Source organism: Nuphar pumila, chromosome 5 (genome assembly GCF_984573655.1).
Source record: "Nuphar pumila chromosome 5, dmNupPumi1.hap1.1, whole genome shotgun sequence".
In the NCBI taxonomy this organism is placed as follows: domain Eukaryota; kingdom Viridiplantae; phylum Streptophyta; class Magnoliopsida; order Nymphaeales; family Nymphaeaceae; genus Nuphar; species Nuphar pumila.
This window is the reverse complement of record NC_143253.1, coordinates 134,068,140-134,096,124: the sequence shown is the minus strand read 5'-3', so window position 1 is coordinate 134,096,124 and position 27,985 is coordinate 134,068,140. Positions and strand designations below refer to the sequence as shown.

At 38.7% G+C, this 27,985-nt stretch overlaps 1 protein-coding gene across 1 annotated transcript; it reads right to left on the bottom strand.

Moving 5' to 3' along the window:
* Window positions 1-884: 884 nt before the first annotated feature.
* LOC149838849 (protein RER1A-like) lies at window positions 885-27,985 on the bottom strand. Its single transcript, XM_090007817.1, has 3 exons — window positions 27,552-27,985; window positions 1,392-1,572; window positions 885-1,296 (listed from the first exon to the last, which is right to left on the bottom strand). The coding sequence occupies exons 1-3, from the start codon at window positions 27,941-27,943 to the stop codon at window positions 1,240-1,242; spliced, it is 630 nt and encodes a 209-aa protein (XP_089863943.1). The 5' UTR covers window positions 27,944-27,985; the 3' UTR covers window positions 885-1,239.

Here is a 27,985-nt window from a genome sequence, read left to right as displayed (position 1 = left end):
GATAGTGTATAACTAAACAGGCCGAGTTTAACCCCAACTTGCCATTGTAGAATCACGATGGATTTTTTTTTCAGCATAAAAAAATTGATCATTCTTTTTTTTTGATAGGCAAGCTGGGGTTAGGCATACCCCAACCGGTTAGGAGAGAGGATCCTGAGAGGGGCTAAGTGCCATGGCTATTTGACACAGCCAATCACATGACAACATTTCATGTGGGGCCTGCACTTGTAACTGTGAGCCCCCATGCAATGCTGTCATGTGATTGACTGGTGTCACATAGCCACGACACTTAGCCGCTCCGTTGATCTCAACTCACCGGTTGCCCAACGTACCATTGGGGTTTTGAACTTGCAACTTCCCAACACATGGTGACGACGTGCACTAACAGCTCATACCAAACAAGCGGAACGCCCTTGAACCATCTCAAAAGTCAATAACTTGGGTTGTTTTCCATGGACCTCTCGATCTAGTTACTGCAGCTCAAGACAGGCATCGTCTCGGCATTCCCTGTTGCTCCGATCTCCCCTACTAATAGGACGGGAAGTCTGGGGGGCAGGAGAAGTGACTTTGATACTACGAAAATGGATATCAATACTTATTGTAAACTTCGGCGGTTCCAACCATTCATTTTGAAGATGCAGTCCTACTCAAACCCAAATTACAGAATGCTACACTAGCATTCACACATCTGCAAGGGGAGATGGAAGCAGGGCTTAATCTGGATCCTTGATTTCCCAAATGATTAACAGCTGGCACCCGATTTTAGTTCTCATTGTAGCAGGGATAATGCGTGGTGATGTGCACATATTCGTGCTCTCTGATGGTTGCCGATCTTGGCATCAATGCATGCAGAACATTCTCAATTCAAGCAAGCAAGCGACATGGATCCACAAAATTGATTCAATTAAATTGCAGAATAATTATACATTTATTACTCAGCAATAAATTTGAGAGGTTGGCATCCAAGACCAGGTGTCTTTGCAGTATATTTTTTCCAATTTTGTGTTAATTTTCTCACAAAAGAAATCTAAAGGTGACCATCCAGCAAATGAAACCACCTTACCATGCCATTTTCTCCAGTCTGGATTTTCCCCTCGAGCATGAATAATCATACTTCATGAGTAGCATGAATCAGTTTCCTACATCGGTTGCCTGCAAACAGCAAACCGTAGTTTCCAGTAATGCATACATGCACACAAGGATGTGTGCGCTAGCATCTCTAAACAGTCATGAAAGAGATCATTTTTTCATAAGGCTCACATCTTCATCAGGTGCAGATTTCTTTCCAGTGTAACGCTGAAATGAGGAAATATAATCACTTAAAGAGGAAATCGTCATTGAAAAAAAAAAACGAACAAAAGCATAAGGCATGAAAAAAGAGGAGAGATTACCCGCTTTCCAAACGAGAAAGGGACGTATCTGTATTTGATCATGTGGTGTATCTGCCTCTTCATGGTGGCTACAAAGAGCACCAGCCAGTACATAAGTAGAATAGGCCAAAACACAGGAACATCAAACACTGAAAAGAATGTCATCACAAAAGCAACACAAAATGCTTTTGTAAGAGAATACCTGCACAAATTAAACCGATTGTAATGATTAAACTCACACTTGAAATGACAATCTAATATCTCAACTCAGGAGAAATGTCATTTTTGTCAGAAGTAGCCAAATTGTGAACATATCATATTTATTCTTGTCAATATATGATGATATTTACATGTTTTCCACAGCATACACGTGAAAAAACGAGTAAAATGCACTCTTATGGAAATGTGCAATGAGATGTGTATCCATCAAGAAGCTTTCATGATACAAAGAGGACTCTGGTAGATAGTGTTATCCATCTCCAGAAAGTATATGTATGGACTCATGGGCATTAGTTCAGTAGCTTCTGCCAGGTTGTTAGATGTTCTGGCATTAGTTGCGGCAATCTAGACTATTCTTTGTTTCATCTGTAAGGATTTTGGCAGCCTCACTATCATATTGATTTTGTGGATAATAACAAGAAGCATCACAGAATAGATTATTGAACTCTGAAAGGTGCGATGCTAAATCTTCAGCTAAAGATCTTGCGTGTATTTCATCAAATAGTCTTCCAAATGATCTCCCTAATGGCCACCATTATTGCCTCGAGAAAGCTATAACTTTGCAAAAGGTTCAACGTCATACACTTATTGATGGTCTTATCTGACTTGCGTAAAACAAATCTTACGAAAACTTCAAACATATTCAGGTGGGACAACCAAGAGAATTCTACAATGAATTGCATGTACCTCGATATCAACTATGAGAATTCTTGCTAACAACAATTCTTACCAAGCCCACATTTCATATGTTTGCGTGATGGAAAAAACAAACGGTTAGATAAAATTTCATCAATTTCCTAAAATATGGACGCAAAGAGCATCTTCAATGAGTCCCGGTTATCATTTGAGGTGGATAAGTGTGGAGCTTTCAGATCTCATACATTCTCATTCTATTGATTTTCTAGAATCCTCATTAATGAAGAATTCTACTTGTCCTATGTGCAAACACAAACTAAGGATAACTACACGGCGTAGGAGACAGTTATAGTAATACCAACTTGGCAATCTACCATGAGACACTGTACACTTCTTGGGGCATGTCTTGTTTTCAGGTCACATAGAAAACACTTTTATATTTGCCATTTTGATGAATCATCGTAGAATGAAAATTTCATGCATGAGAAAGTTGAACATGATGAAATGAAGTTTTTAATTTTATTTTTGGTAATCATCAAGTAGCTAGCCTTTTTCACCTAAACACTTATTTTCATCCAAAATATGTTTTCAATGTGTAAACTCATAATACTTACTGTTTGGCAATGCAATCTAAACTCCACTTTGCAAAGATCTACACTACGAATATGCACACTACTCTAAGCTACCGAGGAGAATCTAATAAAAAATAATAAATTAACTCAATATTATCAACAAACCATCCTCTACAAATCCTACAATAAATATTTATAGTAAAGAATCAATTTTAACTCCTCAGAACTGGTTCTAGCATGTTTTGGATCCTTTTAACTGACATTTAGTCCCTACTTCACCTTGTAACTCACCTAAATTGATCCAGTTAAACCCAAACACCTTATTAAATACTCTTGGACCAGTATATACCCATTTAACCCCAAAACTAACCATAAGCCCAGCCCAGCCCATATTTCACTTTGACCTTACCCCAAAACAACCCGATGTTAAAATAAAGATGCATCCAGATTCATATTATACAAAAACGTAACTAGCTGTGACTTGATCAAGTATGTATATCCATGCACCACTATTCTCCAATGGATCAGATCTGTATGTTCCACATGATTGGATCTTCTATGGAATAGATCCCTCCGTTGTCAGATAATTCTAATAAATGTCTGTCACATCTCCATTCAATGGTTTGCTCAAGTTGAAAGAAACTGGAAGTAAACATGAGCAACACTCGAGGGTGAGTCTTTTCCAACCCGAGAAGAAAGATGCAGGGCAAAAGCAAGATGTATCTGGGTTCAAGATTCATTAGTGGATCCATTTTATTTTTTGAATTTTTTAGATTTGGATCTTTGTTAAGATTTTGATCCCTTTCAAATCAATACTAAATTAGGGTTTTCTGGCTTTTGTCTATAAATATTCACTGTAGGGATTTGTAGAGGACGATTGGTTGATGAATATTGAGTTAATTTACTTGATTTTTAAGTAATTTATTTTCCATTAGATTCTCCTTGATAGCTTAAAGTAGTGTAATTGTAGCATAAATCTTTGCAATCTTCAGTCAAGGTTGCATCACCAAGAGTTCTAGAAAAAAAAATTCCAATAATATTTGTTTCACAATATGAATACTTTGCAATATAACTTCTATTAAGCATATCTTTTGCAATCTGTTGCACCCAATCTTTCCTAGATTATTCCATGGCACATTAAATATATGATCAACTAGACAACCCTTTTTGGCACCATTATTTCTCCTCTCCTTTAGACTATGTCTTTTTTCTTTTAAATACTTTGATTTGAAAATGTATGCCCTTAAATGACAGAATATATCTGACATCTAAAATCCACTCACACAAACAAGAAATTAAGTATCAACAACCTGAGACACAGTTAACTATGCTCACACTAACTAGCTGTTCGCTGCCAAATTTCGAATAAAAAATCTACATCTTCAAAGTTTGATATAACCAACGCACACAGAAGTGGGATGGAAAATCCATCCCAAGATTACAACACAAACAACCATCTGTAAGCAAGACAAAATTATAAATACTATACTTGACGACGAGTCTTTAAAGGAGCCATGTTGTTCAAGCATGTACTTCAAGATTGGACCCCTCTGACTAGTCATTTGGTTGCTTATCCCTGGATCAGAGTTCCATATTGTGAAAGTTCAAATTAATTCCCTAAAATTCTGATAACAAACGTCAAACCAGATTTGCATTAAGAACTGTCATTGCACAATTGACAGACATACTGTATTGGACATGCTCCAGAGAAAATTCACAAAAACATTTCTTCTAATTGTTGTCTAAATGTCCTTACCTTGGTCTCAAGATCTCTTATTGGATCATCTTCATGCAATTTTAGTAAAACTGTAGATACCCCAATTTTGACTCATTTAGATCTTGGGTGTAAAACCCACACACAAAAAAAATCGGACCTGGGTCAGATCCGACCCAAACCCATTAGGGTTGCGCCGCACTTTCACCCTTACCCCCCTTGCGAAAACTGGAAACCCTTGGGCTCCCCCGGTCCCCCTTTAAGATCACGCGAGGGGAGGGGAAGCCCTCACCTAGAAGCCTCTCTGAAAGAAGGAGACCCTAATCGATAGTGAGAGAAGAGAAGAGAGGGAGAGAGAGATTCCAGATGAAGGAGGGTTCAGTCCATCGTGACTGCCCTCTCATTCTATTTAAAATAAAATGTAAAACACTAGGGTACGAAAATACCCCTTTACAAAATGTTATTTTACAACACGTGGACTGGATCTGGACCCGATCCATTACATAAATGGATCGGGTCAGACATACACAATGAAGATAACGATGCCTTCTTTTCAGCCTCCCTCAAGTTGTGCATGGTGTTGGACCATGAACAACTTGTTCTTCAAAAACCAAAATCTATCATTTGTCAACCCTTTAGTGAGGATATCAGCAACTTGTTCTTTAGTTGACACATACATGGGCTCAATCTCTTTGTCTTCAACCTTTTTCCTAATAAAATGTTGATCTATTTCAATGTGCTTTGCTCGACTATGGTGAATGGGATTGAATGACATGTTGATGGCACTTTGATTGTCACACAGCAACAGTGACCGAGCAATCGGCTCTCCCATTTCAGTCAGAAGATGTCTTATCCATGTACCCTCGGCCGTGGCAGTGGCCATTGATCTGTATTCAGCCTCAGTGCTAGATCTAGCAACCGCCTTTTGTTTTCTACTGCTCCAGGATACCAAGTTTGGCCCAATGAAGCTGCAGTAACCGGATACTGATCGTCGTTCGTCTGGATCACCCGCCCAATCAGCATCAGCATAAGTAACAATCTCATGGCCCATGCCTGGATCTAATTCTTCCTTGCCTTTGTATACCAGCCCATCACCCACTGTACCCTTTAGGTAGCGAAGTATACGTTTGACTGCCTCCATATGTGACACACGAGGTTCATGCATAAACTGGGATACCTGATTAACTGAATATACTATGTCGGGTCTAGTAAAAGTCAGGTATTGCAACATGCCAACTAAACTGCGATACTTAGTGGGATCTCCATATATATCCCCTTCTTGTGAACTCAATTTCTGATGAATGACACTTGGAGTTGTTAACGGCTTACAATCTGTCATGCCTGCTCTGCCGAGAATGTCCAGCGTATATTTGTGTTGAGTAAGGGTAAGTGTATCATTCTTGTTATCAACTTCTACCCCAAGAAAATATCGCAGCTCTCCCAAATCTTTCATCTTAAATCTCTGATTTAATAACTTCTTCACCTGCTCAATGTGGCTTTTACAATTCCCTGTGATGATGATATCATCAACATATATCAACAGAAGAGTAGTAACTCCTTGTTCATTGTGAATGAATAATGAGTGATCCAGAAGAGACGTAGAGAAGCCATGCCGTTGTATTTCTAGAGAAAAACTGTCGAACCAGGAACGAGAAGCTTGTTTCAAACCATAGAGTGCTCTCTTTAATTTGCATACATATTTTTTGGCGTCTCGTTCTGCATATCCAGTGGGTTGTTCCATGTAGACCTCTTCTTTTAAATCCCCGTGCAAAAAAGCATTTTTTACATCCAGCTGGCTCAATGTCCATCCATGTTTAATGGCTAGACTCAACACAATGCGAATAGTCCCCATCTTGACTACAGGACTAAAAGTTTCATCAAAGTCTTGGCCTTCCTCTTGTGTGAATCCCTTGGCTACCAGTCGAGCCTTGTACCTTTCGATGCTCCCATCTGGTTTATATTTTATCTTGTACACCCATTTTGACCCAACGACATTTCTGTTCAGTGGTCTAGGCACAATCTCCCATGTGCCACATTCATGTAAGGCCTCCATTTCTTCATTCATTGCTTCTACCCATCTTCTAGAGCTCGCAGCTTGATAGAACATAAGAGGCTCATCCTCTTTACTTATGGATGTCAAGAATAACTGAAAATCCATTGAAAATTTTTTATAACTTACCCACCTGTCAAGTGGATGTCGAATCCGTGAAGATCTTCTGATATCCATTTGCTGCGAAACGGATGATCCAGATGGATCCGTGTTCGAACAAGAAATGAATGAGGGCTCTTTCTCTCGCCGAGTGTACACAATTCCCTTATACCTTGTTGGCTCCAAGTCATATGTGACAGTTTCCTCCGTTTGAGTCTCATTGGCTGAATCCTCATGTGGCTCATTCTGACTGCAATTTTCTGGACATTCTACTGTACCATTGGAGAAGAGTTCTGAATTTAACCATGGGTAGTATACCTCAATGCTGGAGCTTGAGTTATCAGTATCCACCATAGTTGAATTATTATCCGGATCAGCAAAGTTCATTTCATCGAAAATAACATTCCTTGATACTTTGACACGCTTACTCAGGGGATCATAACACCTGTACCCTTTGTAATCTTCGGCACATCCTATAAACCTGCATTTCAAAGCTTTATCTTGGAACTTGTGCCTGAGTGAGCTATCAATGTGCACATAACAAACAGACCCAAACACACGTAATTCATGATAATCAGGTTGTATGCCAAAAAGAGAGAAGTATGGTGACTTATTTTCTAAGATATTCATGGGCAAGCGATTTATCACATGAACTGTGGAGTGGAAGGCCTCAGTCCATAATGATGTAGGGAGATTGCTCCCGTGCATCATGCTCATTGCAGTCTCAACAATATGTCGATGCTTCCTCTCAGCAATCCCATTTTGTTGAGGTGTATGAGGGCAAGGCACTCTTCTCTTTATCCCATTATGTTGAAGAAAATTAACAAAATCACTCGAGGAGAATTCACCTCCTCCATCACACTGAAAATTAAGAATGTTGGTAGAGAAATGATTTTGAACGAAAGAGTGGAATTTCTGGAACAATCCAAAAACTTCTGATTTGTGCTTCATAAAGAATATCCAAGTATAACGTGAATAACTATCAACGAAAATAAGATAGTATTTACTGCCAAAAAAGGAAGTAATTGGAGCAGGACCCCAGACATCTGAACAAATGACCTCAAATGGCCTTGAAGCTCTTTTATTAATGGAAGCAAAAGGTAAGACATGACTCTTACATAGATGACAGCTAGAACATTTTGTATCAACGACTTCTGAACTCAGACTGGACTTAGGAATAAGATTATTCATGACAAGTTTTTCAATAAAATGGCGACCACAATGGCCAAGACGACTATGCCAAAGTCTTGGCTTATTACTTTCAGAAACATTAAATAAAAAATCAGAATCAAAAACTTGGTGAGGCTTCAAGGATGAATAGTTGGGATGAATGAAGGAAGGATCTTCTTGGAAGATGTACATGTTGCCCCATCGTTTTCCTTCAGCGAATGTCCTCCTCGTGCGAAGATCCTTGACATAAACAGAAGAGGGAGTAAATTCAACTGAAGCATTTGCATCATCAACAAGCTTTGAGACAGAAACAATGTTCTTTTGAATATTAGGAGCATGGATGACACTTGGAAGTTTAAGAGAGGACTTTGACATGTGTATAATGGCATTTCCAGTATGTGAGATGGCATGATGTGATCCATCTCCTGTGACAATGCTATTCTTTCCAACATAAGGTGTAAGAGTCAAGAGTTTACCTACATCACCTGTAACATGAGTAGCTGCTCCAGAGTCGACATACCAAGTTCCTTTGTCATTTTGTTTCATATTCAATCCTGCCAAGGCTGCCAACAACAACTCTTTTACTTCTCCATCCTTTCTAGCCTCTGCTTGTGGAGCTTTCCCTTTGTTTTGAGGATTAAACCAACAGTTCGCTTTAATGTGCCCTTTCTTGTTGCATAGGAAACAGGTGGGAATGGGTCTTTGTCCCTGAACATTGGGTGTTGGAAGTATGCCACGACCTCCATAGTTATTTCTCCCTTGTCCTCCTTTTCCTCGAAAAGAACTTTCTCTACCTCGACCATAACTCATTCCCATAGCCAGCACATCTTGTGTTCCGGAATTCCCATGAAAGGCTTCAGAGGAACCTTTCAGATTCATCTCATATTGCAACAGTTTTGCACGAAGATCTTCAAACTTTGGAAGTTCTGGTAAGCATAGTAAGGTTGTCGTCATAACATGGTAATCTGGCCCCAATCCACTCAAGGTTTGTTGTACTTTATCTTTTTCACTGACAAGACACCCAATAACCGCCAACTGATATGTGATGCCTTTCATTTTATTCAGGTATTCCATAATAGACATGGAATCTTTCTTCAGCATTTGAAATTCTCGCTTAAGAAACATAATTCTTGCCTCAGAAATTTGTGAATATGTTTGAACTAACATATCCCACAGTTCCTTTGCCGAACAATCATCAGGAAGAGCAATAAGGACCTCCTGTGAAAGAGTTGAAGTGATATATGCCACTAGCGATTGATCTCTTTTCATCCAAGCAACATATTCTGGATTCCTGTGAAGAACAACAGATTGTTCGCCTTTATCGTCCACTTTTTCTTGCGAGAGAAATTCTGGAGGCGGTGGGACCGATCCATCCAGATGACCAGAAAGGTCCTGACTTTTTATAAACGGAATAATTTGTCTTTTCCAGGTCAAGAAATTACAGTTATTCAATTTTTCAGAGACTAGTTGACCAAGAAAACTTGAGGACAGGCATGATTGCCCGTGAGTAAATTCCATTTGATGAATATGCTTGAACTGACACTTAGGTATGAAGAACAAAGAACTCGGCTAATAGAAAAAGACAGATAAGATATGACAGATGGCTAACAATGATTAGCAGTGATTAGCAGAAAAAAAACAGCAGAAAGGAAATCACAGATCAAGAGATTAAATGTAGGAAAAACAGCAGGAAAACAGCAGGGATTAAACCACGGATCGAAAGAGGATCGAATTTTCACAAAGGAAAGGGGGAACCTGATTTCACAAAGAAAGGTATAAGCACACTGATGAAAGAAATCACAGATTGATGCTGTGATTCTTTGAGATTCACGGCTGATGCTGTGGTTTTTCTTCACAGAGATTTTCTTCACACAGATGCACGCTAGATATTTGAGGGTCATAATACCACACAGATTCACGCTGGGATTCACGGCTGAGTATTTGCTCCCAGATTTTTTGGCTCACGCAGATTCACGGCTGGGATTTGCTCTGCTGACGCTGATGGATTCACGCTGGGATTTGCGCCCAGATTTTTGGCTCACGCAGACTCAGGCTGGGTTTTCTTCACGCAGACTAGGCTTTCACGCAGATTCAGGCTGGGTTTTCTTCACGCAGATGGGCTTTCTTCACGCAGGCTGGGCTTTCTTTCTTCACGCAGGCTGGGCTTTCTTCACGCAGATCACGCTGGGCTCTGATACCATGAAAGAAGGAGACCCTAATCGATAGTGAGAGAAGAGAAGAGAGGGAGAGAGAGATTCCAGATGAAGGAGGGTTCAGTCCATCGTGACTGCCCTCTCATTCTATTTAAAATAAAATGTAAAACACTAGGGTACGAAAATACCCCTTTACAAAATGTTATTTTACAACACATGGACTGGATCTGGACCCGATCCATTACATAAATGGATCGGGTCAGACATACACAATGAAGATAACGATGCCTTCTTTTCACTCTCCTCCTCCTCTCTCTCGCTCCCTGCGTGCGACGCCGACCGATGACCCCCCCCGGTACGCCTTCTTCTTTTCTTCTTCTTGCCCGAGGGCCGGCAGGAGGCTGGCGGCTCCCTATCGTGCCCTCCCCCCCTCTCTCTCTCTGCGTTCACCGGGAGGCCGGCAGGAGGCCAATGGTCCCTGCCGCGCCTCTCCTTTCTCTTTGCCTTCTTTTTCTTCTATCTGTCTTCTTCTTCCTCACCTTCGTCTTCTTTTTCTGATTGCTGGAGGGCTGGCAAGAGGCAAATGGCTCCCTGCCGTGCCACCCACTCTCTTTCTGTGTTCGTTGGAAAGCTGACGGCCCCCTACCGTGCCTTCCCCCTCTCTCTGAGATTGCCGGAAGGCCGGCGGGAGGCGGCGGCCCCCCTGTCGTGCCTTCCCCTCTCCTTCTATCTGCTGGAAGGCCGACATGAGTCCGACGCCCACCCCCCCCCCCTCTCGTGCCTTCCCCTCTCCTTCTACCTGCTAGAAGGCCGGCACAAGTCCGACGGCCCCCTGTCGTGCCCTCCCTCTCTCGTTTTGGTTGACGGCGGCCCCCTGAGTGCTCTCCCCCTCTCTACCTGCCTCGATCTTCCGATCGCCAGGAAGCCCCCTGCCTTTGGAAGTTTTCGCTGGCAGAGGGCGGACTCCTCAACTTTGTGGCAGACAGTCCGCCCCCTCCCTCCTCAACTTTGCGGCAGACAAGCGGGCTTCGCCCCCTGTCTCTCTCTATTTCTCAACTAGTAGGGGGCAAAGCCCCCTGCCTCTTCAACTTTGCGGCAGACTCTGCCCCCTGTCTCTCTCTATTTCTCGGCCGACAGGGGGCGGAGCTCCCTGCCTCAACTTTCGACAGACAGGGGGGGGGGGGGGGGGGGCTGTGAAAATATCTCAAAAAGGAGATAGTGCGCAAACCAAGCTCCAACTCCACAAAGGGATATGTGCACAAAGGCACAAGAACACTTAGAACAAAATGTACTCAAGGTACAAATGAAGAACAAAAATGCAAAAATATAAAGAATCTTATTGAACAATTGGAGAAAATGCTCCAAGCATTGAATACAATTATGAGGGGGGTTCACCCCCATTTATACACAAGAGGGACCTTTGGAGGGGCTCCCACTAGACGTTGGAGCCCCTCCAACGTCTAGTGTTGGACCCCCTCCAAGGTTGACTTAAGTCAACAAGAAAAAAGAAAAAGAAGAAAAGAAAAGAAAAGGAAAAGAAAAAGAAAGGAAAAAAAAAAGTACAATCATATTCACTAATATGAATATGCGCAAAAGGGGAAAAATACTGAAATACCCTTATGGGTTATATGTTGGAATATATATATATATATATACACACACACACACATGTATGTACACAAAAATAGAGATACAATTTAACACCGTCCCTCAAACTTAGGGCGCAATGACCGAAAGTTTGCCAAGAAGAAAATTGAATCTTGGAGAGCAAAGGGCATTGGTGAAGAAATCTGCCAACTGATACTCTGAGGTCACGTAGAGAAGATCTATAATTCCTTGCAAATATGCTTCTCTAACGTAGTGGCGGTCAATCTCAATATGCTTTGTACGTTCGTGGAACGTGTGATTTTTAGCAATGTAGATTACACTTTTATTATCACAACACAACTTGGTAGGTCCTTGAAACTGAATCCCCATGTCTTGGGGCAGTTAATGAATCCACACAATTTTCATGGTTGTAGAAGTAATGGCTCAATATTCTGCTTTTGTGGATGATAGAGATACCTTTTGTTGTTTCTTGCATCTCCATGAGATCAGAGATTCACCTACAAAAATACAAAAACCTGTGGTGAAGTGACGATTATTTGGGTTACCTCCCCAATCAGAGTCAGTATATGCAATCAAGTTTAACTCAGAGGATGAGGAAAGAAAGACTCCCTTATTTAAGGTTCCCCTTATGTATCTGACAATTCGGAGAATTGCGCCCATATGGACGGAGGTAGGAGCATGCTGAAATTGGCTTGCAATGTGCACAACATGCGAGATGTTTGGCCTTATGATGCTAAGATACATCAGAGATCCCACAAGTTGCCGGTATGGAGTAGGATCCTCCAAAGGAATCCCATCATTGATCTTCATCTTTGATCCCACAATTTCAGGAGTCTCATAGATTTTATCATCAGAAATACCTGATATGTCAAGAATCTCACATGCAAGTTTAGTTTGAGACAAGAAATAGCCTCTACGAGAGTATGCTACCTCTATACCAAGAAAGTATGTCAAATACCCCAAATTTGACATTTCAAACCTTTCTTTTAAAGTAGTTTTAATACTTTTGATGCCCTTTATGCCACTACCTGTTATCAACATGTCATCAACATACAATAATAAAATCACAATTCCTGCATTAGACCTTTTGACAAATAGAGCAGTGCCAGTATAGCATGAAGCAAAACCTTATTGAATCATAACTTCATTAAATTAATCATACCAAGCCTTATGAGCTTGTTTTAAACCATAAAGTGCTTTTTGCAAACGATGAACTTTTTCCTTTGGTACGTCCATGCCAGGAGGAGAATCCATGTAAACTTCTTCATTAAGATCGCCATTTAAAAAGGCATTTTTAACATCCATTTGGTAAATGTTCCATTTTTTAATAGATGCAATGGTGATCAAACATCTTACAGTGACCATCCGAGCAACGGGAGCAAAGGTTTCTTCGTAATCAATTCCATATTCTTGGCTATATCCTTTTGCGACAAGGCGGGCTTTATATCTTTCAAGAGTGCCATCACTCTTGGTTTTGACTTTAAAAACCCATCTACATCCTATTGATTTCTTTCCTTTTGGAAGATATTGAAAGATCCAAGTTTTAGCTTTGTTGAGGGCTCTAAGTTCATTATCCATGGCGTCCCTCCATTATATTATTTTATTAGCTTCTTCAAAGTTCCTAGACTCTTGATATGAGTGAATGGCACTGAGACATGCCCTATGTTTTGGGGAGAAAGATTCACAGGATATAAATCTAGAAGGATTTTTCCTAGGTCTTTCTATTCTTCGAGAGTGGTTGGAAGATTCACTAAGGTCACTATACTTCTCTATTGCACTTCTAAAAGTACTTTTATCTCTATGTGTATAGGTAATTGGTCCAACTGTTATTTCTTCTACATGTTGGATGGGTTGTGAAATACTTTCACTTAAGTCCTCGTCCTCATTTAATTCATCATCGCTAAACAAGTCTTCGTTCCTAGGTAATAACTCAAACAAAAAAGAGTAGTCAGCATTATCTTCATGAGTTTTATGTTCTTCAAAACCACTCATGTTTTCTAAAAAGGTTACGTTTCTTGAGACATATAGTTTGTCATTTTTAATATCATAACACCTAAATCCTTTTTGTGTTTCGAAATATCCAAAAAATACACAAGGGATAGCTTTTGGAGATAGTTTAGCATTTTTATCGGTGAGGACAAAACATTTACAACAAAAAATTCTTAGTCTATTGTAGTCAGGTTCCTTTTTATACAAGGTTTCAAAAGGGGATATTTGATTTAAATTTTTCGAAGAAAGTCGATTTATGAGAAAAACCGATGCAAGAGCCGCTTCGGCCTAAAATCTTTTTAGAATTTGTTGAGAAATGAGTAAGGTCCTTGTAGTTTCTATTATATGTTTATGTTTTCGTTCGGCTAGTCCATTTTGTTGAGGTGTTTTTGGGCAAGACCTTTGATGAAAGATTCCATTATTTTCAATGTAACTTTTGAACTCATTTAAAAAGTATTCTCCTCCGAAGTCGGTTCTAAATATTTGTAATTTACTATTGAATTGATTTTGTATCATCATATAAAAAACCTTAAAGGTAAAAATTTTGTATCATCATATATCCATCATCCAACTATATCTTGAAAAGTCATCAAAATAGATACCATAATATGAAAAACCTTCTTTAGACACTACGGGTGTCGGTCCCCATACATCCGAATGCACAATTTCAAAAGGCTTAGATGAAAACATAGTTCTTTGTCCAAAAGGTAAGCTTCTCATTTTACCAAGAATACAATCATTACAATTGAAATTGTTTTTACATAAAGTTTTAGCAAAATGTAAATGAGAGAGCTTGGCAATATTTGGATGCCCAAGGCGTTTATGCCAAACATTTATATCTTTATGTTGGGCAATATTACAAAAAGATTGTTTTGGAATTTGAAGAAATTCCATGAAGTATAGATCTCCCTTCCTAAAGCCTTCCCCAATCAACTTTCTGGACCGACGATCTTGTATCCAACATTTATTTGATGAGAACTTGAAATCACACACATTATCCGATAGTTGAGAGACGGAAAGCAAATTTAAATTTAATTTTGGGATAAATCTAACTTTAGGAATAGAAAATCCTTGTTTTTCAAAATCGCCAATTCCTTTTATTTCAAAAGAAGCCTCATCCGCGATAGAAACAAAAGGGGAAAATTTCTTTATGTATTTAGAAAGAGCAAAAACATTTGGAGTCATATCAAAGGATGCACCCGAGTCTAAGAGCCAAAGAGTCTTACCGGGAAGAGAGAAGGTGGTCATGGCAGCTCCGGAGACGGATCCCTTGAGGAGAGGTTGAAGAGCTTCTATGAATTGATTTAGAGATAAAGTGCCATGGTTGGAGGTTGAAGGTCCTCCCTTCTTGATTGGTTGAAAAGTTGTCGACATAACCACCATTTTTTTCCATTTAGGACATACCGGTTTAATGTGTCTCGGTTATTTACAAAAGTGGCATATGATCTTGCTATAGTCTCTTCTTTCATAATGCCCACCATTTTCTCTTTCTCCTTGACCTTTGTTGAAGTGAGGGGGTTTATATGTTTTGACATTATTCCCTGGTCTTGAGACGGCATAAGCACCCTCATCCTCATCCTCATCCTTCGAAGGAACTACTAACACACTTTGATTGGTTTTATTCATCCCCAATCTAGTTTCTTCTCCACTTAGTTTAGTAAGCACATCTTCCAATGGAGGAGAGGAAAACGAAGACAAAAGAGAGAACCTAGTTTGTTCGAATTCGGATCTAAGCCCATTTAAAAAGTTGAAGTGATCCTCTTCTAATTGTTTGGCTCTTAACTCAATTGCCTCTCCACTCTATTTAGGTTCTTGGAGAGCAAGTTCATCCCAAACCGTGGATAACTCGGCAAAGTATTCTCTAACGATCATTTCACCTTGTTGAAGAGTTAAAACCTTCTTTTGAAGATAATATTTATGGGACAAGTCTTTTGAAGTATACATTCTTTCAAGATACTCCCATACTTGAAACGCTTTCTTGAATTTCAAGATATTGGCATTTATTTTTGTTTCAACGGAAGAAAAGAACCACGAAAGAATTTTGTAGTTTTTCATCTCCCATTCTTCATGCTTTTTGTTGTATTCTTCAAAGGCTTTTTCTCTCTCTTCACCATCAAGAACCTTGATTTCTCCTCTCTCCGTAACGGTGATCTTAGGTTCGGGTCCGAGAATGGTTCCTTTGACTTATCCCCAAAGCCCTTTCCCCTTAATGTGAGTATCCATATTCCCGGCCCAAACATGATAGTTGGAGCCATTTAATTTAAAACCAAGTTAAAAATGCAACTCTTTTTCACCCATTAGAGAGTGGAGAACAAATACGTACCACAAAAGGTTTTTCAAATCTTACTTGACGTAAGATTCTTCTAAAATATTGGAGAAGCAAGATCCACCACTTCAATCTTCAAAATACTGAAGGCATGTTTCTCGAAGCACTCAAAAAATAAAGAATCCCACAATCCTCGATCACCAACCTGACTCTGATACCATGTGAAAATATCTCAAAAAGGAGATAGTGCGCAAACCAAACTCCAATTCCACAAAGGGATACGTGCACAAAGGCACAAGAACACTTAGAACAAAATGTACACAAGGTACAAATGAAGAACAAAAATGCAAAAATATAAAGAATCTTATTGAACAATTGGAGAACAATGCTCCAAGCATTGAATACAATTATGAGGGGAGTTCACCCCCATTTATACACAAGAGGGACCCTTGGAGGGGCTCCCACTAGACGTTGGAGCCCCTCCAACGGTTAGAAATCTAACCGTTGGAGGGGTCCAACATCTAGTGTTGGACCCCCTCTAAGGTTGACTTAAGTCAACAAGAAAAAAGAAAAAGAAGAAAAGAAAAGAAAAGGAAAAAAAGAAAAAGAAAAAGAAAGGAAAAAATAAAGTACAATCATATTCACTAATGTGAATATGCGCAAAAGGGGAAAAATACTGAAATACCCTTATGGGTTACATGTGAAATATATATATATATATACAAAAAAAAAATAGAGACAATTTAATAGGAGCTCCACCCCTGTCTTTTTCGATTCATCGGTGGGCAGGGGGTGGAGCCCCTTGCCTCCGTGTTTTATTGCAGGCAGACAAGGGGCTCCGCTCCCTGCCACTTTTTGGCCTTCGGCGGGGGCCTAGCCCCTGCCACTTTTCCCTTTCTCTTTTTTCGGCAAGGGTCAAGCCCTTGTGCCCTTGACCCTTCACTAATTATTGATGGGCGACAGAGGTTGTACCCCTGCCCCTTTCTGTCCTTTATTATGGCTATAGTTTTCTAAGTGTTTATACTTTTATAGTTCGCACGACGGATCCCACTCGTGCCCCGCGGCCCGAGTCCTACATCACCTATCATCGTAGGCACTCGCAGCGACGTAACCTCTCGAGGTAGGAGAAAGTTGCACGAAAACTTTGGATGAATTAAATAAAGTATTTGGATATTGAGATAATGACAAGTGATATTTACATGCATATAATGTTGTGATCTCCTGTTTTTTACTTGTCTTTATTTCCCTGAAGTTTACATGTTTTCTTGTATTCTATATGCATAGGCTTGCTCTATAGTAAATTCTTGTTACTGCTTTCCTTTATTTGCTTTCTGTTGATGTTGCACCGTAGATACTTAGTTTTGCTAGTGCATGTTTGTTCTTTTACCGCCCTCAGGCAAGCCTCGCATGGTGTGCAGGTGCACGTACAACATTTCACACCTTTAAAAAATGTGCGAAGTTGAGTTCAGACATTGTAGTGTCGAGAAGAGGGTCTTCATTGTGCAAGGCTCGACTTCTTGAGCACGAAAGCCTGCTTATAAAGTTAGTGTTATCTCTGTGAGACACTAGATGCAATTATTTGCACCTCGAGTCGGTTACTCAGGAGAGATACTCGGATCCAAGGTGATCCTGAGACTTGTGTTTATATCCTACGGAACACAGTATTGGGTTATCCTTCGAAAAACCCATGATCTACCAACGTAGCCGAACCTTTAGACAGGTATGGTACGCACACTACAATAAGAAGTATGAGAGGTCGTTGAGCACTCTGTTGAAATAAATAAAGATAATGATATTCGTCTCCATAGGCCAAACGCTCAAAGAGCAATACATGTCAAATTGGAACCAAATGAATTGCAACATATTTATTGTTACCCTCTCATCATAGTCGTACCTTTAGACAGGTACAACCGTACTTATGAACAAATACATCATATTGGTGTTACGATATTTGGATGATGAGGTTGTGGCAACCCCAATGTCTGCTTATAGCACAATGCCGAGATCACATAAATGGTGACAACTTGCCTTCAGAGGCAAGATGTTTTAGTGGGTCTAGCAGACCCGAGCATGTAGAATGGGGCGATGGTTAAGAAACCCCGTTGTACACATTCGACTCTCGCGGTTCATCAAGAAAGATGATAGATGGTACAAAAACTCCAATGGACAGGTTGTTAACAACCACCCCACGGGCAAAAGACTCAGCTTCCCAGTCATCGGAGTTAGGAGAAATGGGACTACCATAAACTATCCTAGGTGATAGCTCCTAGGTACTTCTCCAGAAGTTGGATACATCCATGGGCCACGAATGCCTTTGGGGATTTTTTCTCTTGGTCACTGACCGTCTCCTTAGGAGTGAACTCAGCCAACCATCTGGATTAATGAAAAACACTTGACATAATGAACTCTCGTATCAGTCTCGGTTGTTTCTACATTTCGCGTCTGTACGTACTCACAGGCCAGTTAATATCAGAACTTAAAGAATAACTTGTTCACAATAGTTGTAGATTAATGAGATTCATACTGCTTACGATGTTGTTTATATCTTGTGATGAATATCTCTTTTAGTACAACAGTTCTCTGTATATGTTGGTCATGCTAGAATAGATTTACTTTCTTGCATTTCAATTACTCATTTTAGTTCCTACTATCAATGAAATAAATTGCTTATCATATGATGTCCTACTTTATTTATTCTACATAGTTTATTCGTGTACCTACCAGTTTGTTATGAAACTGACACATTTCATGGGCAGGTGACGAGTAGGACCTTACATACCGATGGCGCGATGCAACTTGACTCGAGATTTTCTTCTTTCTGCTGACGTCTTGGCTCTGTGTTTTGGGTTTTCTTTAGATTTTTGAATTGTGAGAAGAATGTTTATTTTTGTAATAAACTGCAAATTCTTTTAATAATCTATGATTTTCTTCCTCACTTTCCTTGAGTAATTTTATGAATGATGGTGATTTTAAAGCTAATGTGCCCAGAATTTGTCAACTTGTTCTCCTTTCTAAATTGCTTCCGCTGACGATTTTTAAAAGTCAAAACCCTGACCTTTAAAAGTTTTTTCATTAATATTTTTGAAATTTCAAATTAAAATTTTTGGGGAGTTACATTGGGTGAATTGGATTTTGGATCGAATTTTTAAAGGGTTTGTTTCAGGTCCAAAATAGGGCAGTTTTGACTTCAAACATGGATTTGACCCCAAAAACATCTTTTTTTGAATTTCCTCCCAAAAGGTCAAAAGTTCTGGAATGTGTTAGATTCCAAAAAAAAACAAATTTCAATTGAATTGGAAAACCAAGAAAGGATTTATGGCTAAAATAGTTAAGTCTGTCAGAGATAGACCTTGGTTTTCAACTGGAGCCCACTTGAAATGCGTTTTGACCTATCAAATGATGTTTTTTGGTCTTTAGCATAAAAGAGAAAATGAAGATAAATTTGATATCTTCTAAACAGAACAAATTTCATGTTAAAAAGACTTATAAATTGAAAGTGATGTTAAAAACAAGCAAACATGTCCAAAACATACCATTTTGGACTTGTTTAGCCAATGGAAAGATGTTTTGACCCAAACCAACCTTCCAAATTCCTAGGATTACATGAACCAGCCTTCTAAATCTAGTCATACCAATGTTCCTAACTTCTTTTTCTTAGCTCCTAAGAAAATTAGTTCGTCAATCAGTACATGCCACCTCAGATTATTGGCCAATCAGATCCAAGGAGCAGTATGACAACTGGATCCATTAAAAAAACAATAAATAGGGAGTCCTACCCCCCCCCCCCATTCCAGCATCTATAATTTAAAAGACTCAGCACCCAGACTTTGCCAGTGTGAGCCTAAACTAATGCACCCATACCAAAACCCAGCAGGAGCTTGGAACCAAAGTAGATTTAGATCCCTATCTTACCAAGCTTTTCATAACCCTGCACCTAGTTGAGGTTTTGCCCGTTCGTCATCACGCTCGCCAGAAAAGGCTATCTAAGTCTGAGGTGAGATTCAATCCCTTCATATTTTATTGCATTTATTTTTTATTTTATCAAAAAAGTGTGGATTTTCCTAATGTTTGAATACTTGTCTTATTTTGTGTCTTTTTAGAGCTTTAGTGGTGTCTCTACACCATCAACCTCAAATTTTTTATAGGATTGCATTTGAGCTAAGTTCCTCGTGTGCCTCCAGGCATATACATAATTATATATATAAGATCATATTTAGTCTTATCTTTAACATGTATTTAGTTTTAAAGTTTTTTAGTTAATTTATAGTTTTTCAATTAGTTATTAACATTGTTTGGCATATGTTTTAACTCCCAAGTACAATACCAATGAATATTTGAGTGTTCCAGGTCCAGATGGAGTTCCTGGTGTGCCTCCAGGTATATACATAATTATATATATAAGATCATATTTACTCTTATCTTTAACATGTATTTAGTTTTAAAGTTTGTTAGTTAATTTATAGTTTTTCAATTAGTTATTAACATTTTCATATTTACATTTTTTAGATTAAAATGTACCTGTTATAAGCTAAAGACGTCATCTCTGCAATAATGAAAGATGAAGAAGCAACAGATAATGTTATGTTGGAACCTTTAGCAGTGTAGACAAGAGGGGAAGTTTTGGTACCAAAGAGGCAATGAGACAAATTTTGAAGACAATTTTTTTTGTAATGGATTGGCGGTGTCTTCATGGTGGAAGTACAAGGTTAAAATCAATAGCTATCAAGGTCCTGTCACAAGCTATTAGCACATCTTCAGCATAACAAGTGGAGCACATATAGTTATATACATAATGTGAAGCACAATAGGATTAATGGACATCATGCTGATACACTTGTATACATTCACTAGAATCTTCGCTTATTGAGTAGGTAAATATTATTTATTTATATAAAACATTTATTTATTAATTCTTCCTATAACATACAGTTTAAATTTTAATGCTTAAAAATTGAACTTGCTTCTTTTAGTATCGTAACTATGGTTAACATAGTATACTCACTTTATAAGATTTTCTTTTTCACTTTTTAGGTTCAAAAACAAATCTAACTACTATCATGGACTGCATTGAAAATGGGATATCAATCTAGAGGTTCCTGTTATTGAGAGTAATCCACTCAAGTTAGATGATGATGATGATGATGACACCACTTGTTCCAAGAAAAGACGTTCGGCTTCCATTCATGAAGAGGTCCAAGATAAAGAATATTTGAATGTTACTACTAGGAGAGGCACTACAACTCCAAGGACAATTATTAGGGGTGCGCCTACTCGCATCCACTCTCAAGCTACTACATCCTTACTTCATTGACGTGGATCCCAACCTCCTAGGATCCAATCTTCTATATCTGGTTTCATAAATCATGGAGAGAGAGGTATACTTGCATAAATAAAAATAATTATATATAAAAATCATTATTTAGTGACTTTTTGCAAACAAGTTAATTTGATATTTGTTTAAAATTTTATTTGAATTATAAGAAATGCTCAAAGAAGTAGAGGAGGTGGTGGTACAAGTTTTGGTCATGGTGCAAGCACATCCACTTCAAAGGGAAAAGAAAAGATCATATACAATTAATGATATTCATTCAGTTATTAATACTTTTTGTATGTATTTTTTGGATGTTAGACATGATGGAGAAAGAGTAATGCCCGAAGGAGTAGAGGGTTTGGTCATACAAATTCTAGTCATGGGGCAAGGATATCCACTTCAGAGGGAAAAGAAAAAAATTACATGTCATAGATAAATTGAATGCTCGATAGTTTTTGTATGCATTTTTGAACTTTAAACATGATGGAGGGAGATGCATGCAGAAGATAAATTTTGTATATAAACATGATCTTCATTTAGTTGTTGATATCTTTTGTATGTATTTTTTGGAGATAGTATCCATGGGAAGATGGTGTATTATTTTGATAGAAAAATATATGCAAGTTTGGTCTTCATTCAATTATTGATACTTGTCTAATGTAGCCAAAGGCAACAACTAGGCGCCTAGTCAAGCTAGTTGTCGAAAAACTAGGAATTGTTAATGATTCCTTGTTTACCCCAATAGGGGTACCGACTTTTCCGACAAGGTGCCTAGTTTGTGCTTAAACTGCCCTTGCCTAGGTGTGAGGGTAGTTACGTCTAATGTTTTTTTTTAACTTACGATAAAAGCGGGAGGTTATAAACCTCTCTCTCTCTCAGGCTTGAGCACCCTCGGCCTCCCCCGACGTCGCTATCTCCCTCTGACGATGCTCCAGGTATGCCTCCTCCTCCTCCTCTTCTCTCCCCCTTCCTCTGCCTCTTCTTCTTCTTCTTCTCTCTCTATCTCTCTTTCTCTTTGCCCCTTCCTATGTCTCTTCTTCTTCTCTTCCCCTTCCTCTGCCTCTTCTTCTTCTCTCTTTGTCTCTATTTCTCTCTCCGCCTTCCCCTGCCTCTTCATCTCTCTCCCTTCCTCTGCCTCTTCTTTTTCTTTTCTCTCTGTCTCTGTCTATATTTTTCTCTCCCCCTTCCTCCGCCTCTTCTTCTTCTTCTCTCTGTCTATATTTTCTTATGCTTGACGATAGCAATATCCTATGCTTTGTGCATTTTTTGTTGATTAATTTTATGTTGGATACATGTTTACTGTTAGTTTTAACACTTTATTTTAAGAATTTAGATTATTTTTAAATTATTTGGAATTTGTTGATATTCGTAGTTGTTTGCTTTGCTTATTCAATTGTTTTTAATATTTGGGAAGGTTTTGTAATGTTCAACATATTTTTTTTGTCTATTGCTTTACTATATGGTACGGAATGTTGGGCTGCCAAGAGACATCATATTCAAAAAATGAGTGTAGCTGAGATGCGGATGCTTAGATGGATGTGTGGAAATACAATAAAAGATAAGATTCGGAACGAGGAGATACGTAAGAAGGTAGGTGTTGCACCCATTGAAAATAAGATGCGAGAGAATCGTTTACGGTGGTTTGGACATATTCGGCGAAGGCCTAATAATGCTCCAGTTAGAAGGTTGGAGAAATGAGAAAATATATTAGTTAAAAGAGGTCGGGGTAGGCCTAGGAAGACTTGGATGGAGATGATAGGAAAGGATATGAATGCTTTGAACCTCACCGAGGACATGGCATTGGATAGAAATGATTGGAGGAAAAGGATTCATGTGGAAGACCCAAAATGAATTTCTTTTTTTTTGGTTAATATCACTGACCCCAATTGTTTTGGGATGAAGGCGTAGTTGTTGTTGTATTGCTTATTGTTGATTGATTTTATATTGCACACATGTTTGTTACTAATTTTAACAATTTATTTGCATATTTTTTATATTCTTATATTTTTTAAATTAAGGTACCGACTAGTCAGCCTAGTCCCTCCAGGTCTCCGACTATTCTTTTTAGGGGTCCATCGACTAGGCACCGCCTAGCGCTTTTGACTACGTAGGCTATGTAGTCAAAAGCCCTTACTAGGCACCAACTAGTCCGCCTAGTCGGTCTAGGCCGAGTAAAACGCCTAGGCTTTGCAATTCCTAAATGGGTACCTTAAAAGGTACCAATTTTGCCGCACCGACTAAGGTGCCTAGTCGGCAACTAAGCTTCCTCCGCCTAGGCACGAGGGCAATTTGGTTATTTATTATTTATATAAATGTATATTTTTTTGTATATATAATTATATGTATGTGCGCATGTTTGTGCTGTGAAATCATGAAAACATCCTTAGTTATTATATTTATATATATATGTGTGTGTGTGTGTGCTACTTTGCTTTTGGGATTTTTTATGTGAAACATTGAAAGCTTGCACAATTAATTTTAGTTGATTATGTTTTTTATATATGTGTGTGTTACTTGGAATTTGTTGATATAACGCATACATATAATCAACAAAATGCACTTTCAACCTTTCGCCGACTCCAATTGTTTTGGGATAAAGGCATAGTTGTTGTTGTTGTTGTGTGTGTTACTTTGTTTCTGATGAATTTTACTAATAAAAGCATGAAAGCATGTTTAGCATTATGAATTATGTAATATGTTTTTTATATATGTATGTGTTATTGTGCTTCAGTGAAAGGTTGAAAGTGTATTTTGTTGATTATACTAAATATGTTATGAATAATTGAATATATACATATATGTGTGTGTACAATTATTTATACATAGATTCTGGTTATGTATATTAATATATTTATGAAAGCATGTGTAATTTTGTATTTGTGTAATGAAATCATCTTATTAGTAAAATAAGTAAACATATTTTGTGTACTTTTTTATATTTAATTGGGGTACCGACTAGTCTCGCCTAGTCTTTTTAGGGGTCTACCGACTAGACATCGCCAGGCGCTTTTGACTACATAGGTAACATGGCAATGTGGCCTAAGAGGCAATGAAATATCCTTGACAAAATTCACCCCCCCCCAAAAATAAAAAAATAAAAAAATTGCTATCGTGATGGTAACAGGTAGGGGGAAATAAGAAACCCACATTAATGATGGTTCCTAAAAAATTCAGAGAATGTGTAGCATTTGAAGGCTGCCCAAACTTTTACCACCTTTTAAAGCAGTGTTTTAAAACTCGCCGAGTCAACTCGTTGACTCGGCTAACTCGGCTCGCCCCTCCAGCGAGTCAAACCGGCAAGGCAAACTCGGTTTGCCAAAACTCGGGCTTGACTCGGCTTGACTCGAGCGAGTTTTGGGATGTTTGAAATTTGTTTTTTGAGTTTCAAATTACAGTTTCAAAATATATAAGTACATATATTTTAACAAGGGTTACCCCCAGATTTTGTATAAAAAAGAAAATAAAAATCATTTAAAGATAAAAAAGCATTTAAATCCATAGAATAAAATCGCCATGTTGTTCGAACTACTGTTCACCCTGTGTTATCAACTTATTCTAGCAAAATATTTTAAAGAAATGATTCTCACTATATATGGTGGGTCAACTGTGCCTATGGGAAGTCACATTTAGGTTTCATCATCCATTTGTTATGTGAACAAGCATTGTACATATTCAAATATTAGTAGTCTTTTTATAGTTGTGCCATTAATATATTTCCTGCATAGTTTTATACATGAGAAAATTGCTTATTTATGTTGATATTGGGCATTCTGTAAACTTTCAATATGCACATATATCCCTGTTTTACATTTATGGATTTGTTAGAGAAGGAATTAAAACTTTTAAAACAAGCTAGCATATATGATTGGCCATCTTAGGAACCTTAGGTAGTAGCAGACTGAACTCATGGTGACCAAATCCTCTAATTCAAGTCATGAATTAGTCAAAGTGCTTGTATAGATATCAAATTCAATTATTCAAGCAAACCTCTATAGCTCTTTGCACTTTGCAGTTGTTTTTATATTCTTGCAGACGTTTGGAGACTATGTTTACTCAAAAACATGGTTTCAGACAAATTATATATTGTTTTCCTTTTAAAATCAAAAGTTAACAAAACTCGGTCCGAGTCACCGAGTTGACCCGCCGAGTCACGAGTCAATAAAGAACGAATCGAGTTCCGAGTCACGGGTTTTAAAACCTTGTTTTAAAGGGAATCCTTGTTACTAGCTATGGAGATTGTAACACGGATTTATGTTGAAAAGGACATCTTCATCCAAGAGAAAAATAATGGACCTTGAGAAAACTTTTTTTCATTTCTCACATCATGCAAATGTGTGAAAACAGCCCTGTGAGAATTTCCATTAATACTATCCAAAACACCCTACATGCCATGAGAACACTTGCTTAAAAGCAATGAAAGAAACAAAAGCATGAAGACAGGAAAAGAACCATACCCAATGTGATGTTGGGGAAGGGCAGACTGGAGCCAGTGTAACTACACAACCTTCTTCCTTTTTGCAAGTGGCCACCCTAAGGACACAAACCTATGCCACAAATTTAATAGCCTGAACACTTATACTATTGCTCCATGCAATGGCCTCCTCTATTTCTTCTCCAACTAATGTGGAAAAAATGTGTTCATAGCCCGTAACCAGCGCAGATTCTTAAAAAATTTCATGAAATTATCCATGTTACATTCAAATGAAAATGGACCATAATTGATGGCTCAATCTTGAAGCTCAAACATGAAAATTTCTAAATGAGAAAATGTGTCATTGAAGTATTCTATTCAAAGTGAAATTTAGTTGTTCTTTTATACTTCACCTCGAGTTAAGAATAACACAAAACCTTTTTTTCTAAATGCATTTCATGTGGCATTAAAGAAAGACTTCAAAGGGCATCCCATGTTTTTGCACTATCAACCCTAATGATAAACTAATGTTGCCGTCCCCAACCATAGAGAAAAATAGCATGCCTCTTTCAAGTGACTCTGTGAACGAAGGAATTTGCACCATTCATTTATAAAATGAAAAATGCAATGTTAATATTATCCTTCATTAGGGCTCAACCAGCAGTAGTTAGATACTAACTTGGATGTATACAATGCATGTCACTGTATAGCCACAATAACACAAGCAGTCCTTTAATCTTAAAATAGAAACTGTATCCATGAGTACCTAGTCTGCCTTCTTGTTCAACTTTTCAAACTGAATAACATTAATATCTTCCATGCCCACATTTATCCAATCCAATGACCGATATGAGATCCAGATCTTCCCTTCATAAAAAGTTTCAGGTTTCTATTAGTGTATTTCTACATCACTACCTGTGATAACCTCTAGAACACATCAACCACGTTCTTCACTTTGAGGATTCCCAAATCTTTCCAAATGAATGGGATATCACTTCTCCATCAACAACTGCCTCTACTACCATACTCGAAATCTCTGACCTTAATTGAATAAAAGCATTGGCATTCCTTCATTGCTGTTCTATAGAAGATCAACTGGGTTCGAAACTTGTGTTCTCTTGTGCAAAGCCAACATCCAGAAATGTGAAATCTGGTTTATAAATCAGAATATCATCAAGACTTTGCATCGGAATAACAGAAAAGGGAGGTGGGAACACAGAGCAGTTTTCCGCAAGCCAGTGATTTTCAATGAAATGGACAAAGTATACATCATCCCTTCACCAACCCAACACTCGACCACAGCCATGAAAAACAATGCATTTCCGTTATGCTAAACATCTTCAACACAATATCAGAAAAAAAGATCATTCTTTTCATCCAGCTATCAATGCAAATCTAATCCATTTTTTTAAATGAAGCAGATCTAATCCTCTTATTGGACCAACAAACCTCCTAATGATATTACAAAAAAGAATATCGCAAAAAATCTTTAACAATGAAGGTGAGTTCATATCCACATAATGTGTCATAACTACGGATCAAAATTTACCACGACTGTAATTCATCAGTAGGAAGGGCATATCTCCATTAGAATCATAAATTTATAAGCGAACACATCCATTCAACTAACAACATTTGTTTTTTCCCATTAAACAAACAATAAAAATAAAATCCTTAGAAGCCATAGATCGCTTCTGCCATTACAAAATTAAAAGTAGAAAGTACAAAGGTCTACAAAGAAGAGGGGAAACAAGAGAAAAAAAAGTATGAACCTTCTACATCACAAACAAATCCCAATTCCAAGTCTCAGCCGAATTCCCCAACCCGAGAGTTAAAAAAAGGAAGCAGAACGCGAAATCTCCCAATACCGAAAAATAATTGGAACTCCGAAAAAATCAAACGAGAAAGCAGATCAATCCATCCAAGGACCCAGTAAAAGAGAAAAAAACGGGGTGAAAAGGGCAAGATCGAGAATGAGCGTACCAGAATTTGAACTCGGGGAGCCGCCGAACGAAGGGACGGAACTCTTCGGTGCCCTTAATGGGGAGCGAGGGGCCATCGGTGGCGCCAGTGAGCTCGGGATCGACCTGAGGAGAGAGGAAGGAGATGAAGAGGCTGAGGACGTAGATCCCCAGCCCGTAGGAGACGACGTAGAACCCCTGGATCGCGTAAACCCTAACCGCGTATGCGAGGGCGAGGAGGGAGAAGCAGAGCCACCGGCGAAGCACGTGAGGGGTGGAGCGGTCGAGGAGGTGCTGGTACCTCCGAGTGGCAGGGCTCGTCCACCCGGAAACGGCTGATCCTCCGGAGAGCCACCCACCTCCGCCTACGCCTCCTTCCGCCGCAGGAAGCGAATCCATCGCCGGAGACGACATCTCTTCCCCGACGGTGTTTTGGTGGGGAAGGGAGAGAGAGAG